The sequence below is a fragment of the Dermochelys coriacea genome, chromosome 9 (genome assembly GCF_009764565.3).
Source record: "Dermochelys coriacea isolate rDerCor1 chromosome 9, rDerCor1.pri.v4, whole genome shotgun sequence".
In the NCBI taxonomy this organism is placed as follows: domain Eukaryota; kingdom Metazoa; phylum Chordata; order Testudines; family Dermochelyidae; genus Dermochelys; species Dermochelys coriacea.
In genome coordinates this window covers 50383097-50410208 of record NC_050076.1, presented here as the reverse complement: position 1 = coordinate 50410208, position 27112 = coordinate 50383097, and the positions used below count along the sequence as shown (strand labels likewise).

Here is a 27112-nt window from a genome sequence, read left to right as displayed (position 1 = left end):
GAGGCTAGTGAAATCTGCCAGGAAACGCAGGACCCACGGAGGCAAGGACAGAGCTTTGTCACAAGGGGTAGTCAGTTATTTTTTGTCAAGATCCAAATTTCTTGGTCAAGGTATAGTCAAGGTTCGGACTCCAAATAAAATAACACAAAAAACCCGATAATGATAAGTAAATAAAAAGATTTTGGGGTCCATTCAAAACTGGCTGGCAATCTGGATTTGTCCTGCAGTCCGCCTATTAACTACCCCTGTCCTAAGGTATTTAAATAACCTCTTCTTATTTCCTTTTCTGTCCCTTGCTAGGTGTAACTCATTTTGTGCCTTAGCCTTTTTGGTTTTGTCCCCATGTGCTTGTGCTATTCTCTTGTTCTCCTTAGCAATTCATCCATGTTTCCACTTCTTACAGGATTCCTTTTCAGGTAGGGTTACCGTGCGTCTGTATTTTCATGATTACTTTCACCCAAATTGTCTTCCACCTTCAGATTCGCAACCAGTTCCTCCCTGTTGGTCAGAATCAAGTCTAAAATGGCTGCCCCCCTGATTGCTTCCTCTACTTTCTGAAACAAAAAGTTGTCCCCAATCCATTCTAAGAACATTTCCAACAGATATCTGGGTAGTTAAAGTCCCCCCATTACTACCAGGTCTTTTGTCTTGGATATATCTGTCACTCTTGTAGTTCATGTTGCTTAATAACATCACTACATAATTTTCAAAACTGTTTCCTTAATATTTGAAAAGTACTCTGTCAATATAAAAGACCTTATAAACTAGATGTGATTTTGTTTTTTTTTAAACCGTGCAACCAATAATCTTACTATTTGGTTGTTATATACACTTTTATTATACGCCATGCCATAAATAGTCTTTCTATTTTGTTGTTACAGGCACTTGTATTGTTTGTTCATTGGGCATAAAGGACTGTTGGTGCTAGAATAATTTGGGTAACCTGTAAGGGGGTTTTTGAAAATGCTAGCACATTTTTTTAATGACTGCTGCTAACATCTTCAATTATTAACAGTGAAATTTCTAAAAAAAGAAACAAATCTTTTCAACATTTATGCTGTGTGGTTACTTTTCCTTAATTGGGCCAATGAACACACAATGGTCATGTTCAAATTCTGTTTCATATGCACTAATGCAGTCTTAGTTCACAGCATTTCAGCAGCATGATTAAATAAACTGTGTTCATTTAAATATGGACAGTCAGGATAATATTTATTCAAATGTTGTAAAATTCTTCTGTGAAAGCCATGTCCACCAGTCCTTACCTCAGGGCTGGTGCCTTTCTTACAGCACCTTCAGGGGTGTGATGGGCCCAAGTCATAACCCGTCAGGTATAAGTAGCTGTTGTAGTTAACTCCAATAGTGTGGTATGGTGCTTTTCAATTGGAAATGTATGTTTCAGCACTGGTGAAGCCTCAGATTTCTGGACAGGGATATTTGTAATTTAGAAATGCAAAGTATTCTGTAGTTGCTACGACATGTGCCCTCCTGCCCCACAAACGTGTACACACGCAATTACTGCTTCCCAAATTTTTTACTAAGGCGACCCAGCAACTTTTCTTTTGTTGGTGTCCCACAACCTAATCCCATCCCAGTACAGAGGGAAAGCCAGGTGGAAGGTGGGTTGAAGAGCAAGCCTGCCCTGCACTCATCCCTGCAGTGGCAGGTCTTGTCCCACAGGGCTGGGACCAGCTCCAGGCATTGCAGTCAGGCACGTGGAGTTGCAGTGTCTGAGTTGTGCACCAAGTCACAACAGTTGGAATGGGGAGCCAGGCCCACCCCGGGGAGCCAGGAGCCATCAATGCAGTTCAGTGCAGGCTCGCTCTCCAAGCCACCCTCACCCCTCTGGAGGCCTCCCTTCTGCACTGGGCCAGGAGAAGTGTATGTTTGTCTAGGTCCAGTGTTTGGTCGCCATGTCCAGGGCTGGATTTATCCATGTAGAACCTTCCCATGACCCACTGGTGAGTCAGGATCCACAGTTCGTGAAACATTGCCATATTCTACAATACCTGGAACCCTGGTTTACTGTACATCTCTGGCTAGCATGGACAGGAAGAGAAGATTGTATAAGTGCACAGGCCTGACAGATGCAAAAGGGGACAGCTGTGGTTTTGCCTCGGTGCTGTGAATTAATTACTGACTTGGAGGGATAACTTAGGGGGACAGGTAGCATGTTGTGCTCTAATGGCAGCCCATAGCAATAAGGATGTGAATCTCTAAACCAAGATCTATAATGTGATTTGCCTTGAAAAGAAGATAAAAAGGAGGATAAAAATGACAAAGGTGCGTAGCATATAAACCACAAAGAAAAAGCATGAGATTTTCTGCAAGTGTGTTTGATCCAGACATAAGGGATAGAAGGAATTTATGTGAAAGGAGGAGGAGTGAGACACACAGCAAGTGAAGGAAGAATTGAAGGCAGAGAAGAAACAAAATTAAGGAATAATATGAAATTATTGAAAGGGTGCACAATACACTGGGAGAAAAAGGAAATAAGGAATAAGAAGGAAAATGGGGAGAAGCAATCGTAGGAGAGAATTCAGCACTACAATAGGAATGAAGGATATAAGTACTGTAATTTTAATAGTGGTTTTACCAAAAAAAAATTGAAAAAATGTATGGAAACAAAATCCAGGATCCACAGTTAGATTTTAAGTATCGAGGTTGCCATGTTAGTCTGTATCCACAAAAACAACAGAATCCAGTGGCACCTTAAAGACTAACAGATCGGGGGGCAGGGATAGTTCAGTGGTTTGAGCATTGGCCTGCTAAACCCAGGGTTGTGAGTTCAATGCTTGAGGGGGTCATTTAGGGATGTGGGGCAAAAATTGGAGGTTGGTCCTGCTTTGAGCAGGGGGTTGGACTAGACATCCTGAGGTCCCTTCCAACCCTGATATTCCATGATTCTATTATCTGTTAGTCTTTAAGATGCCACTGGACTCCTTGTTGTTTTAGTTAGATTTTAAATGTTAGTTTAATAAAAAAAAAAAATTCATTTAATAGAATTGGTTGGAAAGCATTCCCTTTTCATGGATATCAAAAAAAGGAGTTAAATGGTAGTACAATACTTTCTCATGGTGCCTGACTGCAAAGCAATGGTTGAAAACTTATGCTGGGTGGGCCCAGCTACACTGAGAGGCACTTTCCTTGTTCCAATGGGTAAACAACTGTTTTGCTTTTGAAAGCTACAATTTCATAATAGGGTGGTCAGGTTGCTAACACAATTTACAAAATGAGTACTCGGAATCCAAGTGTGTTCAGGAGAACAACCACACGGAGCACTTTAACAGCAAGAGGCAGCACCAAGTCACAGAGACTTCTCAAGGAAGCCGCTGATTAATATTTCGCTCACTCATGTTAAGGCTTTTAAGAGCCATAATTTGATCTCTTCCTCTGTCATGTATCCCACATGGAAACTCAGTTCAGTACTATACTCTTGTAGGCACAACCTCCATTCAGGCCCCACGGTAAAATTTTACTTTCCTTTCAAAGGAATAGTTCTAGATGCAATTAACTCAGCTAGCATAGCATCAGAGCTAGGAATATTGACAATAGAGCAGGCATTCTCTATATTTTCATTAATAAAAAAAAAGTTGTTGTGAAGTAGTTAAGGTTGCTATAGTCACAATGTAACATTGCAAAAGCAAGGAAATGAAAAGTTAAGCCACGTGCCATTGCACATCCTCTATCCTTCCACCCACAAGCTGCCTCTCTGGTTTCAATTATCCCTGACCTGGTACTTACCATTATGCCTAGCCTGATATCTCATACATATATTCTTCTGATACCTCCATAATGGATGAACCAACAATCAATGCACACTTTGTTTACAAGGGTAAAATCTAGAGGAAGCATATAAAGTAAGGGTAAGATGAATTTGGAGAGAATACATCAGTAACAGCATACACTCACAAGAAACAACTTCTTGATTTTTTTGGATTCACAAATTCAGTTTATTCCATGCGAATGGGCTCTGTAACATAGAGGAACCCACATACCTTGATGATGTATTGCAGGCCTGAAACTGCTTGAATGTGGTGAGGTGATGATTTGCCCAGGGGACCAACCTCTCTGTGGCAGCAATAGGAGTTATTCATGTGGGAAAAGTCTCCATGGTGTAGGGGGCCCCATCAGTGATTCCAAGACCAGTTGCTCTCTCCCAGAGTAGTTTGGCAAACCTTTTTCAAGGCAAAATAGGCAACACACCAAGCAGGGGATCACCGTGCTCCTTTCAGGTAGAGCAGTCCTCATTTCATCCCCCCTCCAATTGGCTTAGTCAGCCTTCCATCCCCCATGGTTTGTCCAAACACAAGGCTGAACACAATTGGTGAGGTGAGCACATGCTGTTTTCCTCATCTCTCATTTATCTACCAACAAGCTTGCTCCCTTTTTCGTCAGATATATTAACCCAGATTACACATGCATGAGCAAGAAACGTTTCAGTAGGTCACTGACTGCCCAGAGATCATGCTGTGCTCAGTACCAAAGTCCCATGGAACCTCCACAGAAAGAGAGAGAGGTTTCAGAAGAAGAGGCTGCCCAACCGCCCTCCACGACCACCCAGGCATCTAAACAGCAGTTTTGATGGGTTGGTCAAGGATTCGAATTCTCCCACTCCTCTGATTTTACAGTTGTGTCCTTTAGCCCATGTCCTGCCCTTTAGGGACTGACTTGTCCATTTCCATCAGACTAGAGAGCAGGTCAGCAAGAACCAATGATTCTTGGATGTCATAACATCGTGCTACTCCATCCAGTTTTTGTCACTCCCTCTCTTCCATCCCACTTCACTAACCCTTGCACGAGCGTCTAATAAGGCAGGAAGTGGACTCTCCTCTTCAGCTAGGAGCAATAGAACTGGTCCCTTTCCCTTACAGAGACTGGGGGTTCTACTCAAAACATTTCCTAGTACCAAAGAAGTACAGAGGCTGGAGGCTGATCTTAATTCTAAGACAACTAAACAAGTTTGTGAAGCCTCAAAAGTTCATGATGTTGACTTTAGCAAATATAAGTCCCTCTCTAGAGGAAGTGGATTCATTTTCATCCCTCTATCTATGAGATGCCTCCTTCCATATAACTAGACACCCATTGCACAGGAAGTACCTACAGTTCTCCATAGGCCAAGATTATTTTCAGTACCAAGTGCTTCCTTTCGGCCTATCTTGGCCCCAAGTGTGTTTTCAGATCAGATGCGGCACATGGTTCTGCAGTACTGTATTCCGTTCTGGATCCTGTTCCAAAGCTCCCTTCTCCTAGGGATGCTGCTCGGAAGTCACCCGAAGTGGAGCACTCACAGGGGCATTACTCGAAGAAGGAAATGTACTAACCCTGTGCAGTAACTGTAGCTCTTTCAGATGTGTTCCTATGGCTGCTCCACTACCCACCCTTCTTCCCCTCTGCTTCAGTTGTTCCCTAGAGGATGACTGACTAGAGAAGGAACTGAGGGCGGTTCGCCCGCATGCCCTTATATAGCCTTAGTGTCTGCCACAAGGAGGCATAAAGTACATACGTGGGTTGAACAGGTACTGTTGGCTAGTAATCACCAATCAAGGACTCGAGAGGCACTATTATTGGCACACTCTAGGACACCCCACCTTTACCCTTCTGTGAGCTCAAGACCGAACCTGGTTGATTTAGATACCTCACCCTTTCCCATCTTGGGCTCAGGGCAAAACCTGGTCAATTTAAATATCCACCTTTACCCAGTTCCTAGGTCTAAGGGCATACTCTTCTGCGGGTTTGCAGGATCCTAGAGCCGTGAAAGAGGCTTACACAGTATTATCGTTATCTTATATTTATTAACAATTACCAAGTAGAATACACATGCTAAGCTGTATTTTAGATGTGTCCCCTTATGGATGCTCACCAATCCTGATCATGCAGGCGTACTTTCCCTGTTGACCAGGCAAGGTCAGTCTGTCTGTAACTTTGTTGTATGTCACGGTTGTGCAGAGGATTCTTAGCAGCTCTGATCCTAGGCTGTGTCTTAGAGGTGAGTTCTTCTTTTTCTTCAGCTGGTCTCCTTCGTGGACCCCAGTTTATATAGTGAAATTTGAGTCCTCCTTAGCTATATCTTAACCAATCATTTTATTAAAATATTACAACATAATTCTTTGACCAATCCTAACCTATTGTGAAATAATTCTTTAACCAATCATACCTCATCACCTTAGTTGATTTAAATCTTACAAAATTAGTTATGCAACAGACAGAAACCATCAAAAAAAATACAGATAAACAATAGAGAAGTAGGGACCATAAAGGCAAAAAATAGAAGTATAGATTTTACAATCACAGCTGTTAAGTGACTCCTTGCCAGACAGAATGCCATCAAGCAAAATTTTCTTTAAACATCTTAACAGATTCCTCGCTTATCTGGTGATGGTGAGTACTATTAGGAGGGGTACCTTCTTAACAGCCCAATATTACATTATTTTGATATAATTTAGAAGGAATGTGAGGATGTGACTTCCTGCATCTTGGCTTATGGCTGCTGCTCTCCTAATTTGGCTGCAGGGGAAAAAAAAGGCCTCAGACCTTATAGCACATGAACATCTGAAGTGAAACATCCAAAAAGGAACACATCTAAAAGAAGTACAGTTACTGCACAGGGTGATTAATGTTTCCTTATGACAAACAATGGCTGAAAATTATCCTAAATCCATATTTTAAAAACACGACCCATTGCACCACATCTATTCAGCGTTCACCTCTCCATTAACTTTTGTGAAGACATCTGCTGACAAAGGAAAAAGTGTCATGGACAAATTTTGCGCAGAGCTCAGTTTCAGACGCTTCTTGTTTAAACATGTATGAGAGACACCCAGGATTTTTATCCCATTATAAACCCTTTTATAAACACAACATGAACTATGTAGCCACTACCAGTCTCTACTATAACAAAGATACAACAGTACTTAATTTCTTCCTGGAGCTTATATACACAGTGAACTCTGCTTTTAATTGAATACAGGAATGTATTATTTTCCTTCTTTCGGACCAGAAGCCAAAGGAGAAAATAGCACATCTTAGATGTGTCCCAGGTTTTTTTTAGCAGAGCTATATCTTCCACATAAGCAGAAACGGCAAGTGTTCCAACAAACTATTTCCTGTGCATTTACCTGGTTCAATACCTGTACCTTGACAAAGCACTGTAAGTTACAGAAAGCATTCATCAGTGGAAGTGGTCTTTTGTAGCAGAATCCTTCAGCTCATTGTGTAATTCTGAGTTAAAAATGTACATTAAATGGCAGATTAAAACATGTATAAATTGTTAAAGATGGGTGGGGGAAAAACATTTCACTAATGGTTTGATCCAAGTCTTATTAACATCAGTGGAAAGATTCTATACGTTTCAGTGGGAGTTGGGTTAGGCCCTCTGTCCTTGGTGTAAGAACTGATGGTCCTGGCCTTTAAGATAGAAAGTGGTAAATTAGGCTTTGGTTGATTTCTTTTCCATAGAAAGAAGATGCCCTCCAATCCAACCATTCCAGCTTTGTGTGAGGTGATATTTTTAACAAGTTGAAGGTTATTCTCTTTGAAATTCTCAATAGTTTTTTTTCAATAGGCATATAGCACTGTTAGTTGGTTACATTTACAGTCAATACGTTAGAGTAAGGAGGCTAAAATTACTTGGTCACAGATTTTTTTTATGTGATTCCTTCAGGGAGTATTCCTTCTCATCATCTCCTGACTGACCCTTCCAAGCTGCAGAGCTTGGTGGCCATGGCTTTCTCAGAGAGAACTGATCACATAAAACAAACATTTCATTTGTCTGTGTGTTCAAAAAAAAATCAATTTGGGCTTAAAACTAGCTGTCTTTTTAAAAAATAAAATATGTTCAGTGCTTTTTAAAGATATGCTCCAGGTGCCAGTAACAGCAGAAATCCGTTTATGTAGAAGATTTATTTTTCATAATGTGCAGAGCTCATCTGGGTGTGTGGTTTGTATACAGGTTTGTAGAGTTTTTTGCATAAGGCAATTCCAGCTCTGCATTATGCTGCTCTTCATGGCTTGTCCTTGGGATATGTTTGACATATTTTCAGCTACTACAAGGTCAAACAACTTCGCTGGTAATCCTCTGTTAATAGAATAGCCACTGTTTCCCTCTACCCTGAAATTAGTGCCAGCGTGGCAGATTTCAGAGACACATTGTGAATTATGCCATTGCTAGCAGCATGCAGTAACAAACAGCAAACATCTCAGATCATACTTGATCTGTTCCCCACCCTCATTTTGATTTCTCAGCTTTTCTTTCAGAAGAGTAATTTAGACTGCTGCCTCCTTTTCCCCTCCACCCCCCCATATATGGGAAAACAAGGCTGTTGGCTCAGACTTTAAGGCCAGATCCTCTAGACTGACCTCCTGTACATTCTAGGGCACAGAACCTCTCACCCACTACTGCAATAGGCCCACAACCTCTGGCTGAGTTACTGAAGTCCTCAAATCATGATTTAATGACTTCCAAGTTACAGAGAAACCACCATTTACTCTGACAAAGTTATAAACTTTATTACTTTGAACATATAGGTGGAAATTCAAGGCTTATTCTATGTATATCTTGTACCATAGAGTGTATTTTATTTTTTTTTATATTTGAGCACAAAGAAAAGACTCCAGATGTAAACACTAACATGACTTCAGCAGTTTTGACCACGTATATATCAAACTGCTTCAGGTTCACAATGAAAAACACTAATACTTGGATTTTTACTACTTTGTTAGCAATGGTCAGAGAGAACTCCTGAAGCTGAGGACATTATTTCCCATCTAAAGTAAACTTATTAGTTCAAGTGGCAGTAATTTCCCCTAGAACTAAACATTACAGCATGCTGTAAGTCTTCTCTTGCTCTCTCCCTTTCCCTGCATTATACATTTCCCTGCAACACACATTTTTTGTTGCTTATTCCATTAGTTTCTCTCTTTCTCCTACCCACCCCAACACCCATAGCTAAGGCTTGGAAAATCTAACAAACATCTAATAAACAGAGAATGAAGCCTACTAGCCAAAGTCAGATACAAAAGATGGGGCTGTCCCCTCTGCTGGGAAGGAGCATCAGCCTGCTGTCAAACTAGCCCACTGCTTCCAGTTCTGGGATTCCTCGCATTGTTTTCCTTGGACTCAGCTTGAGAGTTACAGCTTTTGCATTGGCCCCTGGCTTGTTGGTGTCCAAGTATAAATGCCCCCTATATGCTCTGGCACTAGAAAGGAGAAGGGTCTATTCATTCATCCGCACCCCAGGTTACTTGGCCAAGGCATTGATCAATATTTTCCCATATTCTCAGCCTCCCTAAACTGGAGGGATACACAAGCTTTATAAAGTCTGTAAACCAAGTACAATTTCAAGAAAAAGAAAAATTAGAATAACAGAGTTGAAAAATTAGTTTTCGAAACCAAAGTAAGTGAAGGAATGTGACTGAAGAAAGACAGAGCCTTCTGTTGAAACATAGAGCAATTTTTATTCCAATTGTTGCATAATTTAAGGCATTTTCCAACCTTTTCTATTAATCTCTTGCCTCCAGATCCCAGAAAAACTCATTTGGCAACAGAGAAGCCCTGAAAGTTCTTCTTTCATGATTGACATAAATCTATCAGAGAGACACGGTGGGTGAGGTAATATCTTTTATTGGACCAGCTTCTGTTGGTGAGAGAGAGAGCTTACACAGAGCTCTTCTTCATGTATGAAATAAGCTTGAAAGCTTGTTTCTCTCACCAACAGAAGCTGGTCCAGTAAACAATATTACCTCACGCACTTTGTGTCTCTAATATCCTGGGACCATCATTGCTACAACTTCACAGCATAAATCAATAATGGCTAGCATGTCCCTTCGTCACAATACAACTCACTTTGTTAATGCATTGAGAAGCCTGCGGTGGCTTTTAAATCATGTATAGAGAAAGATGGGGGCATCTAAAATATTCCTCCTTTGTTGTTTTCATATCATAACCACTGTATTTTGTAGAAATCTTACTAAGATGCATCAGCCTTACAATATCCTGCTGTGAAGCCTCTGCTTAGAAATGGGGAGGTTATAATGGAAGGGTGGAAATTTGTACTGTAATTTAATTTTTTGAAAGTAAAAAATATGAGGGAAAAAATATGACTAAGGAGCTTGTTTGGTTATCTACAAACAAAAATGGAGCCTTAACATTTTTGACCAAGAATTCCCTTTAGGATTGGGCCCTTCTGTCTGGAAAATGACAGTGCTAGAAGAGGAAACTCAGACAGTGCAAACCAAACCTCTTTATACGTGGTGATTGCCCAGAATCTTCGGCACCATAGATCAGTCAGGCAACTCATTATTATACTGCAACTACCCTCATAGTAATCACATGTTGTGTATATATAATAATTGTTGAAATGGATCTTTAATGGCCCACAGCTGGGTGGATTGTTACTGGTACCAGTGAAAATTTGGAAACAGTATGCTTAATTTATTTATTTGAGTAATTTATTTGAGAAAGAATCACACAAGCAGTGAAGGTTATAGAATACACATCTCCCTAATAAGCCTTCATTCCCCAAGCATAAAATCTCAGTAACAATGCTGGCCTTGCACAGTATCCTGATTGGCAAACAAAGCAGGTATAGCTACCAGTCAGAGTATCATAGAATATCTGGGTTGGAAGGGACCTCAGGAGGTCATCTAGTCCAACCCCCTGCTCAAAGCAGGACCAATCCCCAATTTTTGCCCCAGATCCCTAGTCCTAGATGGAGATTTCTCTTCTTCTCCCCTCTCAGGTACTTGGTCTATCAAATGTCCCCCAAAGCAGGGTCTTGGTTACCCTGAGGCCTTCTGGTTCAAAAGTCCCTTCTAGCAGGTCTTGATTACCCCGAGGCCTCCTGTTTTACAGCATCATGGACCTCTTCAGACGTTAATTGGGGAACTAACTATTTACTCTGCTTAGCATCTATGCCTTTTGTTCTCAAAGGAGTCACATGTCCCAGAAATATGCCCTGTGGGCGTTTCATTACTTATTTTCCTCTAATTCATATTTTAGAAGGGGGCTGCAAAACGGAGACAGACCAAAGATCAATTGATGTTTACCCTCTCATCAATCATTCACTTGAGCTCTTAGCATGATGCCATTCAGAGGGGTCATTTTGACCCAGGTCAGTCTGTACCAAGCTCACTGATAGCATGTTTTTGTTTCCTTTACCTGGTGAACTGGTTGTTGGCGGATATATTCCAAAGATTGATGTTGAAACATACACACAGATAGAGCATCAAGTGCAATTTTAGCACTTTCAGTAAATTTCCACACCAACTGTCTGATGCTAAGAGAATCCTGCTCCCAGAATCCTCTAGCAAATTCAGACATACCAAGTCATACCAAATTCATGCTTACCACATTCATTCATATCAGTCACAGTAATTCACAGTAAAATGGCACCGTCCCAACAATAATATTTGAGATGTAATGCTCTCAAAATACTTTACATAAACGTGGGTATTATCTTTCTGGGTTTTAGCTGTCAGATGTTAACTGACTTGCCCAATGTCAAACTGAATCGGGAATAGAATGTATGTTTCCTAACATTCCAGTCCCCACTCTAAGCGCATTAAGCTGTACTGCATCCTCCGGGGTTTTTATCATATGACATTATTTGGCTATACTTATTTAGGACTATGCTATCCTTTTCCTCAAACAAAATGAAAATCACATACAGTTCAGAAGTCCTCTGAATGGAGCAGGAGCCTGACAAAAGGGTTAGCTTAGATGTGGGCATCATTCAAGGACACCAAAAGAAAACACAAAAGGTGTGTTAGTCTACACAAGGGGGAACCACATTCACAGTCCATGTGTAGTATGCACATTCCAATAGTACCCTGCGTTCCCTACTCCTGGAATTGTAAGGCACACACCAAAGGGAGTGCACAGTGGTGGAACTTTTTGGAAAACCCCCAGATGTGTCCCCAGAGATGGTAATTTTTAGACACTCCTTGTCCCCTTGCTGTGGCATGGGAACAAACACCATGATTTTAGAGCCCTGTTACAGGCACATGCTGTACATTTGTATTGACTAAAATAATAAAGTATTCTGTGTTTTCAAAGGACAGGATCCGCATTTTGAAATATGTTACACTTTGGCAAGCCAGCCAGGAGGAGTTGTGAGCTTCTGGTCCCTGAAGCTGGAAAACTACCCCTCCAGAGAACAGAACTTAAAAAGCTATATACATCTAGCACCTGCAGGGGTAAGTGTAGTGTAGGGGGATGTACTGAGCACAGGAAACAAAGATGGCTAGTGCTGAGCTGGAAAATATACGCATACAGCTAGAGGGGCAGTTTTACCAGCTATAGAGTGAAGATCTCATTATTTGTGATTACTTAAATGTTTCAGGAGAGAATTGAAGCAGAGTTATAGGAAAGACCTGGTTAGCTCTAATTAGATATATTAATCAAGTCTCTGTCACTGGACCTAACCAACTGGCCACTAAAGAAGAAAACGAGAGAATTTAATCCCAGCAAGAGAGAAACAGCAGTACGAGCTCTGCAGTATGCATCCCTGCTACAAATGGATTTCAAAGTGACAGGACAGATTGGATGTTTGAATCAGAAGGTTGGATGGAGTTTTTCTAGTGCAGAAAGGAACAAGACCATGAAGGGGCTACGCAGAACCTTGAAGTAATGTAAGCAGTGGTTAAAGCAATTACCCCGGAACAAGTCCTTGGAGTTAGATGGAAGGAAATAGTACCATGACATTACCAAAGCTGAGAATTTTAAGATCCTACTGTGAAGAGATGGATGCAACTGAACTGTATTGGAATCTTTCCAGTGCTGCCCAGAGTCCTAAAGATACACCTCAGGATTTCCTAGTACGTGCCTTGGATTTGTGACAAAGTACTGCTTGCGTCACAGGAAGCTGATTCCACTCTGAAGTACGATCCGCTCCTTGTGCAAAATATGTTCCTTCTTTCAGTCTCCAGTGGGCTGCAGAATAACAACATTCAGACTGTACAATCTCTTCATCTGTGACCGAGCTATCTCCGAGATAGCTGAGTCACAGGTAAAGCTCTTTTGGAGAAACTAAATACTGTAACTGGCAGGAAAGAGAAAAACGCACAGTAGCAAGAGGGGCACGAGGAAAAGCTGCAGACTCATTGTAGTACCACAGGCCTTTGTTGTTGGTGAGCCTGAGACTGATGAGATAGCACTAATTAAAAAAACAAAACACCTTATGTGTCACCAACTTAATGGATGGGATTGGAGAATTGAAGAGAAGCCTAGCGGAAGTAAGAGCTACAAATGGAGCTCACTGTTATTAAGCTGGTTCTGAAGGCACCCCATCATGACAGAAGGAGACTACTCCAATCCACCCCACATAGAGCTCTTTGGAGGTGAGGCCATCCCAACTGCTAGATGGAGGGCAAAGGTAATACATGCAACCACTGTTTGCGGTGTGGGAATGAAGAGTGCTACTAGTCTGGATATCATAATGACACCCCTTGGGATGGACTGGAAGGGAAACTACACCCAGTTGCTCCAAAGGGACCTCGAGGGACCAACCAGCCCCAAAGGTCCCACAGAGAGACAGTTGCCATTAATAAGAAATAGAGAAACCCGTGGGACTAGTAGAATTAGACATAGAATCATAGACATGTCAGACTGGAAGGGGCCTCTATAAATCACCTAGTTAAGTCCCCTGCACTGAGGCAGGACTACGTATTATCTAGAGCATTCCTGACACGTGGTTTTTTTTATCCTGTTCTTAAAAATCTCCAATGACTGAGATTCCACAGGCTCCCTAGGTAATTTGTTCCAGTGCTTAACTACCCTGATATTTAAGAAGATTTCCCTACGCTTCCCTTGGTACAATTTAAACCCATTACTTCTTGTCCTGTCCTCAGTGATTAAGGAGACCAATTTATCATCCTCCTCTTTATAACAACCTTCTGCTTACTTGCAGACTGTTATCCTGTTCCCCACTTTTCTCTTCTCCAGACTAAACAAACCCAGTTTTTCCAGTCTTTTGTTGTAGATCATGTTTTCTCAGGGGTAAAAGTAACTTAAAATTCTTAACAGTATGGTCATATCGCAACCCCCCTTCTCACTTCCACTCCTACACACTTAACTTCATGGATCCCTTTGCATAACTTTGATACAGTAGCTGTCTACTAGTTTTATTCTAGAGTATTGGTAGTAGCTTTAAGGGTATGTCTACACAGCCGACGTTAAAGCGCTGCCATGGTGGCGCTTTAACGTGGCTGTGTAGTCATGGCTCCAGCGCCAGGAGAGAGCTCTCCCAGCACTGTAGTAAAACCACCTCTGTGAGGGGAGTAGCTTCTAGTGCTGTCTACACTGCCACTTACAGCGCTGAAACTTTCCTCCCTCGGGTGTGAAAAAACACACATCCTCCCCACCCCCCGAGCGATGGAAGTTGCAGCGCTGTAAAGTGGCAGTGTAGACAGTGCTACAGCGCTGGTAGCTATTCCCCTTGTGGAGGTGGTTCAATTACAGTGCGGGGAGAGCCGGAGCCACAACTACACAGTCATGTTAAAGCGCTGTCGGCTGTAATTAGTACAGTTAAACCTAGCCTATTTTACCCATTTGTACTGAACGCTTCGGCCACTTTCTTACCGGTATGCTGTACCAGCCTGTACTGGAGTACTTTCACCTCTGTTTTTTCAAGATCTTAAATCTTTTTTGTTGCTGTCCGCTGAACTTTCTCCAATTTCCACATCTTTCACAAAGTATGGTGCCCAGAACTGGACACACTGCTCTAATTGAGGCCTTATCAGTGCTGAGTAGAGTGGAAGAATTACCTCTCAGGTCCTGATTAATACATCCCAGAATGATGTTTGCTTTTTGACAACTGTTTTTCATTGTTGACTCCTATTTAGTTGTGTTTCAGAGTAGCAGCCGTGTTAGTCTGTATTCGCAAAAAGAAAAGGAGTACTTGTGGCACCTTAGAGACTAACAAATTTATTTGAGCAAAAGCTTCGTGAGCTACAGCTCACTTCCTCGGATGCATTTGGTGGAAAATACAGAGGGGAGATTTATATACACACACAGAGAACATGAAACAATGGGTTTTATCATACACACTGTAAGGAGAGTGATCATTTAAGATGAGCCATCACCAGCAGCCGGGGGTGGGGGGAGGGGAGGAGGAAAACCTTTCATGGTGACAAGCAAGGTAGGCTATTTCCAGCAGTTAACAAGAACATCTGAGGAACAGTGGGGGGTGGGGGGGGGGGGGGAGAAATAACATGGGGAAGTAGTTTTACTTTGTGTAATGACTCATCCATTCCCAGTCTCTATTCAAGCCTAAGTTAATTGTATCCAGTTTGCAAATTAATTCCAATTCAGCAGTCTCTCGTTGGAGTCTGTTTTTGAAGCTTTTTTGTTGAAGGATAGCCACCCTCAGGTCTGTAATCAAGTGACCAGAGAGATTGAAGTGTTCTCCAACTGGTTTTTGAATGTTATAATTCTTGACATCTGATTTGTGTCCATTCATTCTTTTACGTAGAGACTATCTACTTTGGCCAATGTACATGGCAGAGGGGCATTGCTGGCATATGATGGCATGTATCACATTGGTAGATGCGCAGGTGAACGAGCCTCTGATAGTGTGGCTGATGTGATTAGGCCCTATGATGGTGTACCCTGAATAGATATGTGGACAGAGTTGGCAACGGGCTTTGTTGCAAGGATAGGTTCCTGGGTTAGTGGTTCTGTTGTGTGGTGTGTGGTTGCTGGTGAGTATTTGCTTCAGGTTGGGGGGCTGTCTGTAAGCAAGGACTGGCCTGACTCCCAAGATCTGTGAGAGTGATGGGTTGTCCTTCAGGATAGGTTGTAGATCCTTGATGATGCGTTGGAGAGGTTTTAGTTGGGGGCTGAAGGTGATGGCTAATGGCGTTGTTATTTTCTTTGTTGGGCCTGTCCTGTAGTAGGTGACTTCTGGGTACTCTTCTGGCTCTGTCAATCTGTTTCTTCACTTCAGCAGGTGGGTATTGTAGTTGTAGGAATGCATGATAGAGATCTTGTAGGTGTTTGTCTCTGTCTGAGGGGTTAGAGCAAATGCAGTTATATCGTAGAGCTTGGCTGTAGACAATGGATGGTGTGGTATGATCTGGATGAAATCTAGAGATATGTAGATAGGAATAGCGGTCAGTAGGTTTCCGATATAGGGTGGTGTTTATGTGACCATCGCTTATTAGCACCGTAGTGTCCAGGAAGTGGATCTCTTGTGTGGACTGGTCCAGGCTGAGGTTGATGGTGGGATGGAAATTGTTGAAATCATGGTGGAATTCCTCAAGGGCTTCTTTTCCATGGGTCCAGATGATGAAGATGTCATCAATGTAGCGCAAGTAGAGTAGGGGCATTAGGGGATGAGAGCTGAGGAAGCGTTGTTCTAAGTCAGCCATAAAAATGTTGGCATACTGTGGGGCCATGCGGGTACCCATCCCCCAGATACTTTTTCTTCACTATTCCTTCCTAGCCATTTTGTATTTGTGCAATTGATTGTTCCTTACTGAATTTCATCCTATTTATTTCAGACTATTTCTCCAGTTTGTCAAGATCACCCCAAACCCCTCATCCACAGCTCCATCCCAGAGTCCGCAACCCCAGCCGGAGCCCTCACCCCTCCTGCACCCGAATCCCCTGCCCCAGCCCTGATCTCCCTCCCTCCCACTGAACCCCTTGGTCCCAACCCAGAGCACCCTCCTTCACCCCAAACCCCTCATCCCCCAGCCCCACCCCAGAGTCTTCACCCCCAGCCAGAGCCCTCACACCCACCCCCCGCACCTCAACCCCCTTCCCCAGCCCAGAGATCCACACTCTGAATCCCTCAGCTCTAGCCCAGAGCCCCCTCCTGCCCCCTGAATCCCTCATTTCTGGTCCCACCCCAGAGCCCTCACCCACTCCTATAGCCCAACCCCCTGAGCCAGCCTGGTGAAAATGAGCGAGTGAGTGAGGGTGGGGAGAGCGAGCGACAGAAGAAAGGGGGGATGGAGTGAGTGGGGGGCGGGGTCTCAGAAGAGTGGCAGGGCAAGGGTGTTCAGTTTTGTGCGAGTAGAAAGTTGGCAACCCTATCTGATGCCCTTTGAATGGGGTTAAAGCAGCAGCATAATGGGACACTGGTGCACAGATGTGCATAGTGCCATGCACATGGGTGAAGGAGACCCTTCCTAATGTACCAGTAAGGGAGCTCCTGGGGTTGCTTGAGAGAGATCAAAGCCTGAGCCTCGCAGCTGCTACTCGCACCCCCATTGCCTATGACAGGTGGGTTGAAACACATTTTCAGTAGCAGACCCCATACTGATCCTGACTCAGGAGAGGGAGAGTCCTGTCGTGTACAGTGTCATTGACCAGGTTGTTAAACACCATTGTCAGGAATGGCCAACCCACCATGGTCATTTGTCAGCAGCTCTTCCCCATGTTCAGCAGAAAACAATGAATGTGTTGGTACTCTTTTGAAAGGCAACAAAGTCCAGGGACCTTGGTATGGTAGGAGTAGGGAAATGTGGGCTCAGTTAAAAAAGGGGACATAATACACTTGAAATGTTGGGCTCATAAATTGCCTTTCTGCTAGTCTAACAGTCATGGCTGAGCCAGGAAGTCAGTGTCAGTGGCCGGAAGGGTTAGAGCATAGGGAGACCCTACTCCGAATTCTCCAGGGGTCATCATGTAAAGTAAGTATTCCCATCAGTTCAACCTGCTGAATGGTAAAAGGTCCAGCCAAGTGTGCAGTGAAAACTCAGCGAAGGGCAGTCACTATCCTTGTTCTGTGAGGAAAAAAACTAAAAATAACCAATACAAAGCAGTTCGATTTTGCTTGTATGTGTGTTAAGAAACTTCATCGCTAAGTTTTTATTTTGGAAGACACTGATGGCACAATGGACTTGTCTATCAGAATTACACACTCTGCAGTGAGTGGTGGTAGACTATTGGGTAGAAGTGTGGTGGTTTTTTTTTTTTTTTTTTTTAAATCTGGATTTTCTTTGGTATAATAATGTTAAAATGTGTCCATTGTTCCTGGTTTTCTAATGTGGTTGGTTTTAGAAAACAAACAACAATCTACTGTGTGTAAACTAGAGCCAGCCAAAATTTTTCAAATGAAAAGTTTTTTCTTTAATTAACCAAAAAAAAAGTCCTTTTTTAAAAATGAATTTTTTCACCAAAAAAATCAATGTTTTTGAAAATTTTTGTGCCTTTCACAATTTAAAAAAAACCCCTAATAAACACACAATTGAAAATTTTTGTTCACCAAAAATCTGTTTTTAGGTAAACTTAAAGTGTGATGGTCATTTTGAATGGCAAATATCGGGCAGAATCATGTAAACGCTTTTGAAACCCCCAATTGGGTCTGTTACAACCTCTTCTAAACAAAAACAATGTAGAATTTTTTTTGCAACACTAGTTTTTCACTTTCAAGCTGGCTCTCATGATCTCTTCTGAAAAGCCCCATTGCATTTTCACTTGTCACCCATGGCAGTGGGCTCTGGGGCAATTGCTTGTTTCGCCACAGTTTCTGTCTGGCTGATCCTAAACTGCTGGCAGGAATGTTGAGTGCTCCGGACTCGAAGTTTGTGGAATGGGAAGAAACCATCTTTCTTGAGAGCAGAGAGAGAGGGAAGTCCTCCTCTTCCCCTCTCTAAAAAAAGCAGCAGGGAACAGCAAGAGAGCAATCGGTAGCTGCACTGGAATGCCCACAAGCCCCTAGAATCAGTGAGTAGGAAAACGTTGTTTCATCCAGGGTATCATACCACTGCTCGGGGGCCTCATATCTGATCATATGTGAGGATTTCCATCGGGGGTACAACTCTCCACACAAGTATGTGAAACCTATGAGGGGGACAGATCCTTCCTGTGAGAAGGATCAAAGAGAAGCAAATCTGGGATGCTAGAGGGAGCTGTCACAGTCTTTTTTGTCTCTATGCCTATGCCCATGTCCAATGTCTGTTAGTTCACTGATTTAACTGCTTCTGGAGTCCTGTCCCAGTTCTAGTGCCCAGAATTCAAGAAAGATGTTAATAAATTGGAGAGGGTTCACAGAAGAGCCATGAGAATGATTAAAAGATTAGAAAACCTGCCTTGTAATGATAGATTCAAAGAGCTCAATCTATTTAGCTTAATAAAGAGAAGGTTAAGGAGTGATTTGAGCTACATCGGGGACAAATATTTAATAATGGGCTCTTTTTAATCTAGCAGAGAAAGGTCTAACACAATCTCATGGCTGGAAGTTGAAGGTAGACAAATTCAGACTAAAAATAAAACATTAAATTTTTAACAGTGAGAGTAATTAACTATTGGAACAATTTATCAAGAGTTTTGGTGGATTCTCCACCACTGACAATTTTAAAATCAAGTTTGGCTGTTTTTCTAAAGGTTCTGCTCGAGGAATGATTCTGGAGAAGTTCTCTGGCCTGTGTTACACAGGAGGTCAGACTAGATGATCACAATGGTTCCTTCTGGCCTTGGAATCTGATATTACACTCCACAGCACTCAGTGCTGGGATGGCTACAAACGATCCAGTCATTAATTCCGCTGTTGGTACCAAGCCTAGCGCTGAACCAGGATAGAATCGAAGTGAAGAGAGTTTGGTGTGACACTGTTCCTAGTGATAATTCACACCCTTGTAATGCATTAGGGCTTTTGAAAAGGATGATCAGGACGTAGGCCAAGTTGAGAATTTAAAAATGCACCTAAATCTCCATGACTCCCAGCTTGTACAGAGGTAGGAGACTATTTGCAAGACCTACTAAATCATGCATAAAGAAAAGGAGTACTTGTGGCACCTTAGAGACTAAGAAATTTGTTAGTCTCTAAAGTGCCACAAGTACTTCTTTTATTTTTGCGAATACAGACTAACACGGCTGCTACTCCTAAACCATGGATGTGTCACTAGGTCCAGCTCTGTGTCTCCTAGAGGTTGTAATATTTAGACATGCCCTGCCCTGGCCAGTTAGGACTCTGTGAGAACAGTGTCAGACCACAGCAACCCCAAGTCTCTGCTCTGTACAACATGTGTGCTGTGTGTTTGCACTGACTGAAATAATAAAGAATCCTGTGCTTTGAGGACAAAATCTGTGTTTTGAACCGTGTTAGGCAGTGTTGCACCTCGTCATCAGAAAGCCGTCTAATAACTGTATTTCCTTTTAAGCTACATCTTCATAATAAGAATGAGAGGAAATGCCTTCCATTCACCTTGAAACAGTCCCCTTGCTCAAAAGGCCCTCGTGGTTAGCAGCCTCAAAAGGCAACCACCAATAATCTGCTAAAGAATGGCTTATGGTAGGCCCTGTACTTACATAAAAAGACAAATTGCTCTGCAAGAAAGGTCATACGGTCCCATGTTTAAAAAAATTCCCAAAGCAAATATAGAAATCAAACTAAATACAGCTAGAAACAATCCAGCTAGAGAGGCTCCAGTGCCCCCTGTAAGTGGGAGATTTTTTTGAGATTCAAATGAAATACATCATGAAATGTGTTTTTGGTTCTAGTATTGACTATTGTGAGTTAAAAGTCAGGCGAGGGAGTATCTAGGGGCAGACAGTGAAAACATCAAAGGCCTGCTTTGTGGGGAGCCCTGCTCCAGTGTATACTGAGCTCATCATAATTTTGAGAGACCCTACAGAAAGTGGTATGGATGGTTAAGCCACAGGACTGGGAATGGCAGACTTAGAATCATAGAATATCAGGGTTGGAAGGGACCTCAGGAGATCATCTAGTCCAACCCCCTGCTCAAAGCAGGACCAATCCCCAATTTTTGCCCCAGATCCCTAAATGGCCCCCTCAAGGATTGAACTCACAACCCTGGGTTTAGCAAGCCATTGCTCAAACCACTGATCTATCCCTCAAACATGTGTTTCTGATATCTAAGTTAAAGCTCCAAAACAGATACCTCAAGGCTTTGGATTCTAAATATTTTGCAGTCCCTGGAATCATGGTTAAAGTTTTCTCCCCCCAAATCTGAAATGGTGCCCTGCGTGAGCCAGGAGGGCCATGGGCTCTGGCAAGATGCAGCCCCCATGTGACAGTGCAAAGCCACATGCCGAGCATCAGGCACCACAAGCCACAGCAGCAGTGCAGAAAGGTGGCAATACATCACATGCCAGGCCACCCTTACTTCTGCGCTGCTGCTGGTGGCGGCGTTGCCTTCAGAGCTGGGTGACTAGCCACTATCAGGCCACCCTGCCAGTGCTTAATTTGTGCCAGGGCTGAGGTCTAGCCTCTGGCATCTCTTTCAATACAAATTAAACACTGGGGGAGAAGATGGGGGAAAGCCCAGGGAGCCTGTGGGGGCCAGGAGTGATAGGGGGTGGGGGGAGTGGGGGAAAGCCCAGGGAGCCTGTGGGGGCCAGAAGTGATGGGTGGTGCCAAAGCACAAGTTCGCCCAGGGTGCCATTTTCCCTAAGGCCGGCCCTGGCTGCAGCCTTGGAGGTGAAGACGGCTCTGATTAGTCTGCAGCCCCTGCCATTTGCATTCATGGAAGAGGTTGATCACCCACTTTCATCTCCTTTCGTGGGAAGGCAGGGGGTGCCCCATCTCTACATTCAGAGGTGAGCACTGGGAGAACACATTATCCTGGTACCCCTTAGGTAGGAGCTGCCTGTGTCTTTACCTGGGAGATTCTGGTTCAGGTGTATGGGCTGTGCCATCTTCTCTTAGGGGATCACAAAACCATAGACCAGCAGACTGCAAATCTGAAAAGACAATACTCTAGAGAGTCAAAAAGACCAAGATGCTAATGAGGGGAATTGCAACAAAAATCCATGTCTTTGATATTAAATTTCTTGCTTACACACTTAAACATTCTCTCTGGTATATGACCATGTGTGCCTGTATGGTACTTTGCCTCTGGATCAAAAGATTGTAACTTCATACTGCACACCAAGGCTTGGCTGAGCGCACGCAGTTCATTACTCATGGTAGGATGTGCACCCCTTCAGAACAGAAGTTATGTGGATGTCAGTACAGCTCAGTTGTGGTAGCTTAGAGTCCAGGATACTTGTAGGGAAAAAAAGATGTAGGATAAACAGTGTTCCTTTTCCACCTATGGTGGATGTTGCAGGCAGGGTACGCTGTCTGAGCTATTATTAAGCACATAATGGCTACTTTGTTTGCTTCCCTCCTGCTTACCTACTTACAGCTCTGGCATTAGAAATTTTAATAATTTATAGCTTAATTTTTTCTTCTTAGATAATCCCCGTGCTTGTCACTGTTCTGTAATTGAGCTTTATAGTTTGTGAACGTCATAGTAAGACTTAAACCTTTTAAAGGGTAATTATGTAAACTAAATGCTGCATTTTATGGTCCTTTGAAGTAGTCTCAGATTTCTGTCTTTCATAACAAAGTGCTGGTTTTCAGCTCGCTCTTCTTATTTCTTTCTTTAGCATAGCTTTACAGTGTTGGAGTCCGCTATACAACCAACATAACCCTATTTTCTTATTACACAGCCACATAATCAAAATGCCATAGGCACTCCAAGAGCTTTGGAGTTCCCTTATTTTCTGCCTTAAAATTCCATCTGCTAACTACATAGAGGCCGTTTTGAGACTAAAGAAAGGGAAATGCAAATACACAAACAAAATAAACTCACTTTGACAAAGAATAGACTAATTAATGTTAAAATGATTCAGTTCACCAAAGGAAATATCTGTCAGAACTGATCCCTGTTTAAAAGACAAGATTAATGTGAAATATTTTTCACAGGAGTTTTCTGACTGCTTTCTTTTGTTTTTTAAACCAGTCTGGTGAAACACCATGTATTTTTGTTCTGTATTGATGAACTAATAATAATAAGATCATGTAATCTGTTTGTAGCAATTATGGTTTTTGACTGTTATCTTTATATTCTCTGCAGGTAAATATGTCTATCAGCCAATGACTCCAGTGGAACAGCTTCCAAGCACTGAAATACCTATCCGACCTAGGGAATCCACAAACACCATTCAGATCTCGGTCTCACTCACTGAACACTTTTTGAAGTTTGCACCTGTCTTCCAACTGCCATTACCCCCCGACTCCCCACAGTACTGCACAATTTCCGATCTCTTTATCGACAATTATCGTGTGAAATGCATCAATGGGAAGATGTGCTATGTCCAGCGGCAGCCTCCCGCTGCGCCCCATAAAATGAAGCCTGAGGAGCTTGCTGTTCGCAATGCCTTAATTTCAAGAGAGAGCAATAAACCAAAAATAGATCCCTGCTCTTCCCCTTCCAGCTCAGAGGACTCTGGGATCAATGCTGTTGGGGTTCCCTTTATGGAGTCATGTGATGAGGACACTGAGGAGGGGGCCGAGCTAAGTTCTGAAGAAGATTATAATCCAGACAGCAGTTGGGAGCCAGATGAATGCCCCCTTCTGTTGCCCTCGCAGTGTGAACTGGAAGTGATCGAGACTATAGAAACCACAGTGTGACGTGCCATGTTAGAATCATGTTAGAAACTAACCAATATTGCTTTTATAGCATTTATATTTGCTTTCTTTATGACAAGTCCTTTTTCCCATTGCACTTGAGACTTTTCAACCTCCTCACAGAAGAGCAGTACCAAGACTTACACATCAATGAGTTAATTATTCAAATAACTAATTCTACCAATTAATTTTAATGCACTCCCTCACTAATCGGATCTCCCACTTCTACATTTAAGCAATGATAAAAAATTGTATGGCTTTTATGACAAAGTGGGCCTTATCTTAGTCTTGGTCACTTCCTTTGCAGTTAATTGTAACAGGACTCACTCCCTCCTGTTGTTTTCTTCTATCGGGACATTTATGATGTACTTTCACAGCACAGGGGGTATTACAAAGCAGCATGGGGAAGGTAATGCAGTTGGCCTGATGGCTGAGAAGTCTTTATTGTCTCCTTCTGTTACACAAACGCATACATCTACGCCCAGTTGGAGATTCGAAGTACTTCCTCTGTCCTCCTCCCAAAGGCTCCCCCGATAGCACACCCCTTTCTCCAGTCCAGATGTGATTCCTTTCAAACCTTCTCAGTTCCTCCTCTTCCAGCTTGTGAGAGAGCAGTGCAAAGTGCCTCCTATCCTCTTCCAGGCTATGCATAATGCATCCACAATTGCTGAGCTCCTGATAACTCAAAAGTCAGGGATTGAGCTAAACTCCACTGATGAGTCGATTGTTTTGCTGCCAATATATCATTTAGCCAGAGCCAGCCATTCTTTCTTCTGACTTAAACAAAAAAAGAAGGGCGCTAGTTTTTGTTTTTTATTTTAGGTGAAGATTTTGGTTGTAAAACAGGCTACTCTGGATTTAGCTGTGAAGTGACAGCTAAAGAAGAGAGCTCAATCAGAAATTATTCCAAAATAACATGAATGTTCTGTGAAGAACCATTCTGCATTGAAAGGGAGGTGGGATAGATGAACGAATAGTTCAGTTCTGCCCTTTGTCTGAATATTTGCATTATCTTTGGTTTGATTAGGGTTTAGTTTAATTGGTCCAAACTATTGCCTTTGCTAAGACCAGGTCTGAACATGTCTGACAGTCTTTAAGGCAAGCTCTAAAGACAACAGATTGGGATGAAGAGTTGCAGGACAGAAAATGGCTAATTGGTCTAACATTTTTCCTCAAGCCCTTCTTTCTAATTTGACCTCTTAAACGTATTTATGCCATTTCCTCTGAATTTTAATTTATTGGCACCGATTAGATGAAAATCTTGATAAACAAGGATTATCTACCTTAACTAAGCTTTAAAGTCCCAATGTACATGTATCTGTTGTAGCGTTGTTGAACAGTACTGGGTTACAGTTACAATAGTCGTGCTATTAAGAAATACACGTCTGTGACACCTTCATTTGTATGTGTGTATTTTAGCTGGAGAATCATAAAGAGGTACTCTCTAGCCAGTTCAACAGTTAGACACGGATGGATTCTAAATGACACTTAAGCAAGATGGGAAAATAAACATTTTTCTGACCTTATGCGGCAGTCCCTTGACAACTTCTAAATGTATTGTTCTTTGAAAAGTTCTGTATGACTGAACCAGTTAGGTACAGTCATAATAATAGTTCTGCTTCTGGCTGTAAACATAGCCTTCTTGTAATTCTTTTGTTTGCTATTTACTTTTCAAAACTATTGGAGAGAATAAGGATATATAAACGTACAGGTTTAGTTATCAGTACTAGAATCTCTTATTCTATGTTGTAGAATGGAAAAATCTTTACCACTGTATCCTGACTTGTTGCTAATTTTTATACACTTTGTAATTGACACCTTTAGAAAATATTTAGACAACAGTGTGTGTGGTAGGAATTTAACATGAATTGTTATATAAAGTAATATTGTACTTTTTGACTAAAATAACACTTTGAGAGGAGAAATAATAGGTTTTATAGTTTTGATGAAGTATATAAACAGTGCAATGCTTGTTAAACAGATGAGGAATTCGGCCCTTGTGCATGAGCAGATACAGTCTTACCAGGCGCTTCAAGAAACTGTTTGGTTGACATTTAAAGGAAGATTGTAGAAAAAGCTATTTCAATGGGGTTTGTGGTTTTTTTTTTAATATGGGATTAGTCTTTCTTGGGTAACCAGGGTTTTTACTTGGTGGCGGTCTGTCTTAAGCATTCTCATGTGTTTCATAGGTAGAAGAAAACATTAATTTAATTAATGCTATTGAATTTGTATTATAATCCTTCAAAAGTAATTTAAGACTCTGAAGCATCTGAAAATCTGTCATCTTGTGGCCTGCCTGGCTGACTTAGCCCCCTGGCGGGGATCTTCCTGTTGATGACCAAGTGTATTTTCAGGGATCTAACATTGTCAGAGGGGCCCTGTTGGAGAGATCAGTGGAAATAATTACAAATTATATTTTGGTGAGAGAAGAGAATATTGAAAAGGGTAACCTGAGAGCTCAGTAATCTGAAGGGGGAGACCTCCCCTTCTTCCTTTTGAATTCCTTTGAGTGAGCACGCCTACTGTCAGCAGGGCTATAGTAGTGTCTAGTGAAAAATAGTTGGGTGGTCATGACTAAGATTAACTTAAATTCCTCTGGTGACACAGATTCCATATCATTGTGTCAGGATACATTTCTTTCCAAACTGTTAGTAATTACTGTGTGTGTCTCTTTACCATGATCTGTTTAAAAGTCTTAAGCACAATGGTCTAAATCCTAACTTGTATTACACCCCATGGATTTTAGTGGAGTGCTTGGGGATAGGGAAGGGCAAGATTTGGGCAAATGTTTTAACAGCTAATTCTATGATGTATTTCTCAAATTTATGTTCAGTTCTTGAACCAGACTCTGAACAGATCACTCTTTGTGTACTACTTCAGAAAAATACTTTTCTTAAATAAATGTGATTTATTTTCTTTTGCACAAGCACCGGCTTAGGTAGATTTCTTTTACAGAATACCTTTCTGATATCAAAGTTACACATTCTAATTTGAGTGACTGAGGAGTGTCCTCTTTCAGGTGTATGTATTTCCTCTTTAATAAAATATTAAACCATTGAAGCACAGCTTTTCTTAAGTAACTCTGTATTCTGCATATTAGAGTGACGTGTTTCACAGTTCTATTCAGTAAAGTAATAATCACTCTGGCCCCAATTCAGCAAGACGTCTAACTTTCCGGACAGAAGTAGCTTTGTTGAAGTCACGTGTTTCAGTATCTTGCAGCATTGGAGCCTTGATCACAAACATTGTGTGAAAGTTTAAACAACACAAGTTCTGACTTGAATTTAAATAAGTGAGACCCTTTCTGGATACTGGTGTCCATGCTTCCAGAAGGCTGTTAACAAATTGGAAAGGATTTAGAAAAGAGCTACAAGATGATCTGAGGTCTGGAAATCAGGCCATATAGTGAGAGAGTAATGAAGCTCAGTTGATTTAGTTTATCTAAGAGAAGGTTGCAGTAACTTGATCATGGTCTACAAGTTCCTACATGGGGAAGGGATTTCTAATAGTAGAGATCTTTTTAATCTAGCAGAACATGGCATAACAAAGTCCCATGTTTGGAAGCTGAAGCGAGACAGACTCAGACAAAAGGTAGGTACACCTTCTTAGCAGTGAGTGTAATTAACTATTGGAACAATTTATGTAGTGATGTGATGGATTCTCCATCATGGTTTTTAAATTGAGACTGGATGCCTCTTTCAATTATGCACAAGAAGTCAAATAAATTACAGTCTTGAAGCAGGAAT

General features: G+C 42.0%; 1 protein-coding gene across 1 annotated transcript in view; it reads left to right on the top strand.

Annotated features, from left to right (window-relative positions):
• The window catches only part of C9H3orf70 (chromosome 9 C3orf70 homolog), a 41137-nt gene extending 14713 nt beyond the window's left edge, over positions 1-26424 (top strand). Inside the window, exon 2 of the mRNA XM_038417067.2 lies at positions 22813-26424. Coding sequence (XP_038272995.1) covers positions 22813-23369 — 557 coding nt within the window. The 3' untranslated portion in view covers positions 23370-26424. The remainder of the gene's footprint in view (positions 1-22812) is intronic.
• Positions 26425-27112: the final 688 nt, after the last annotated feature.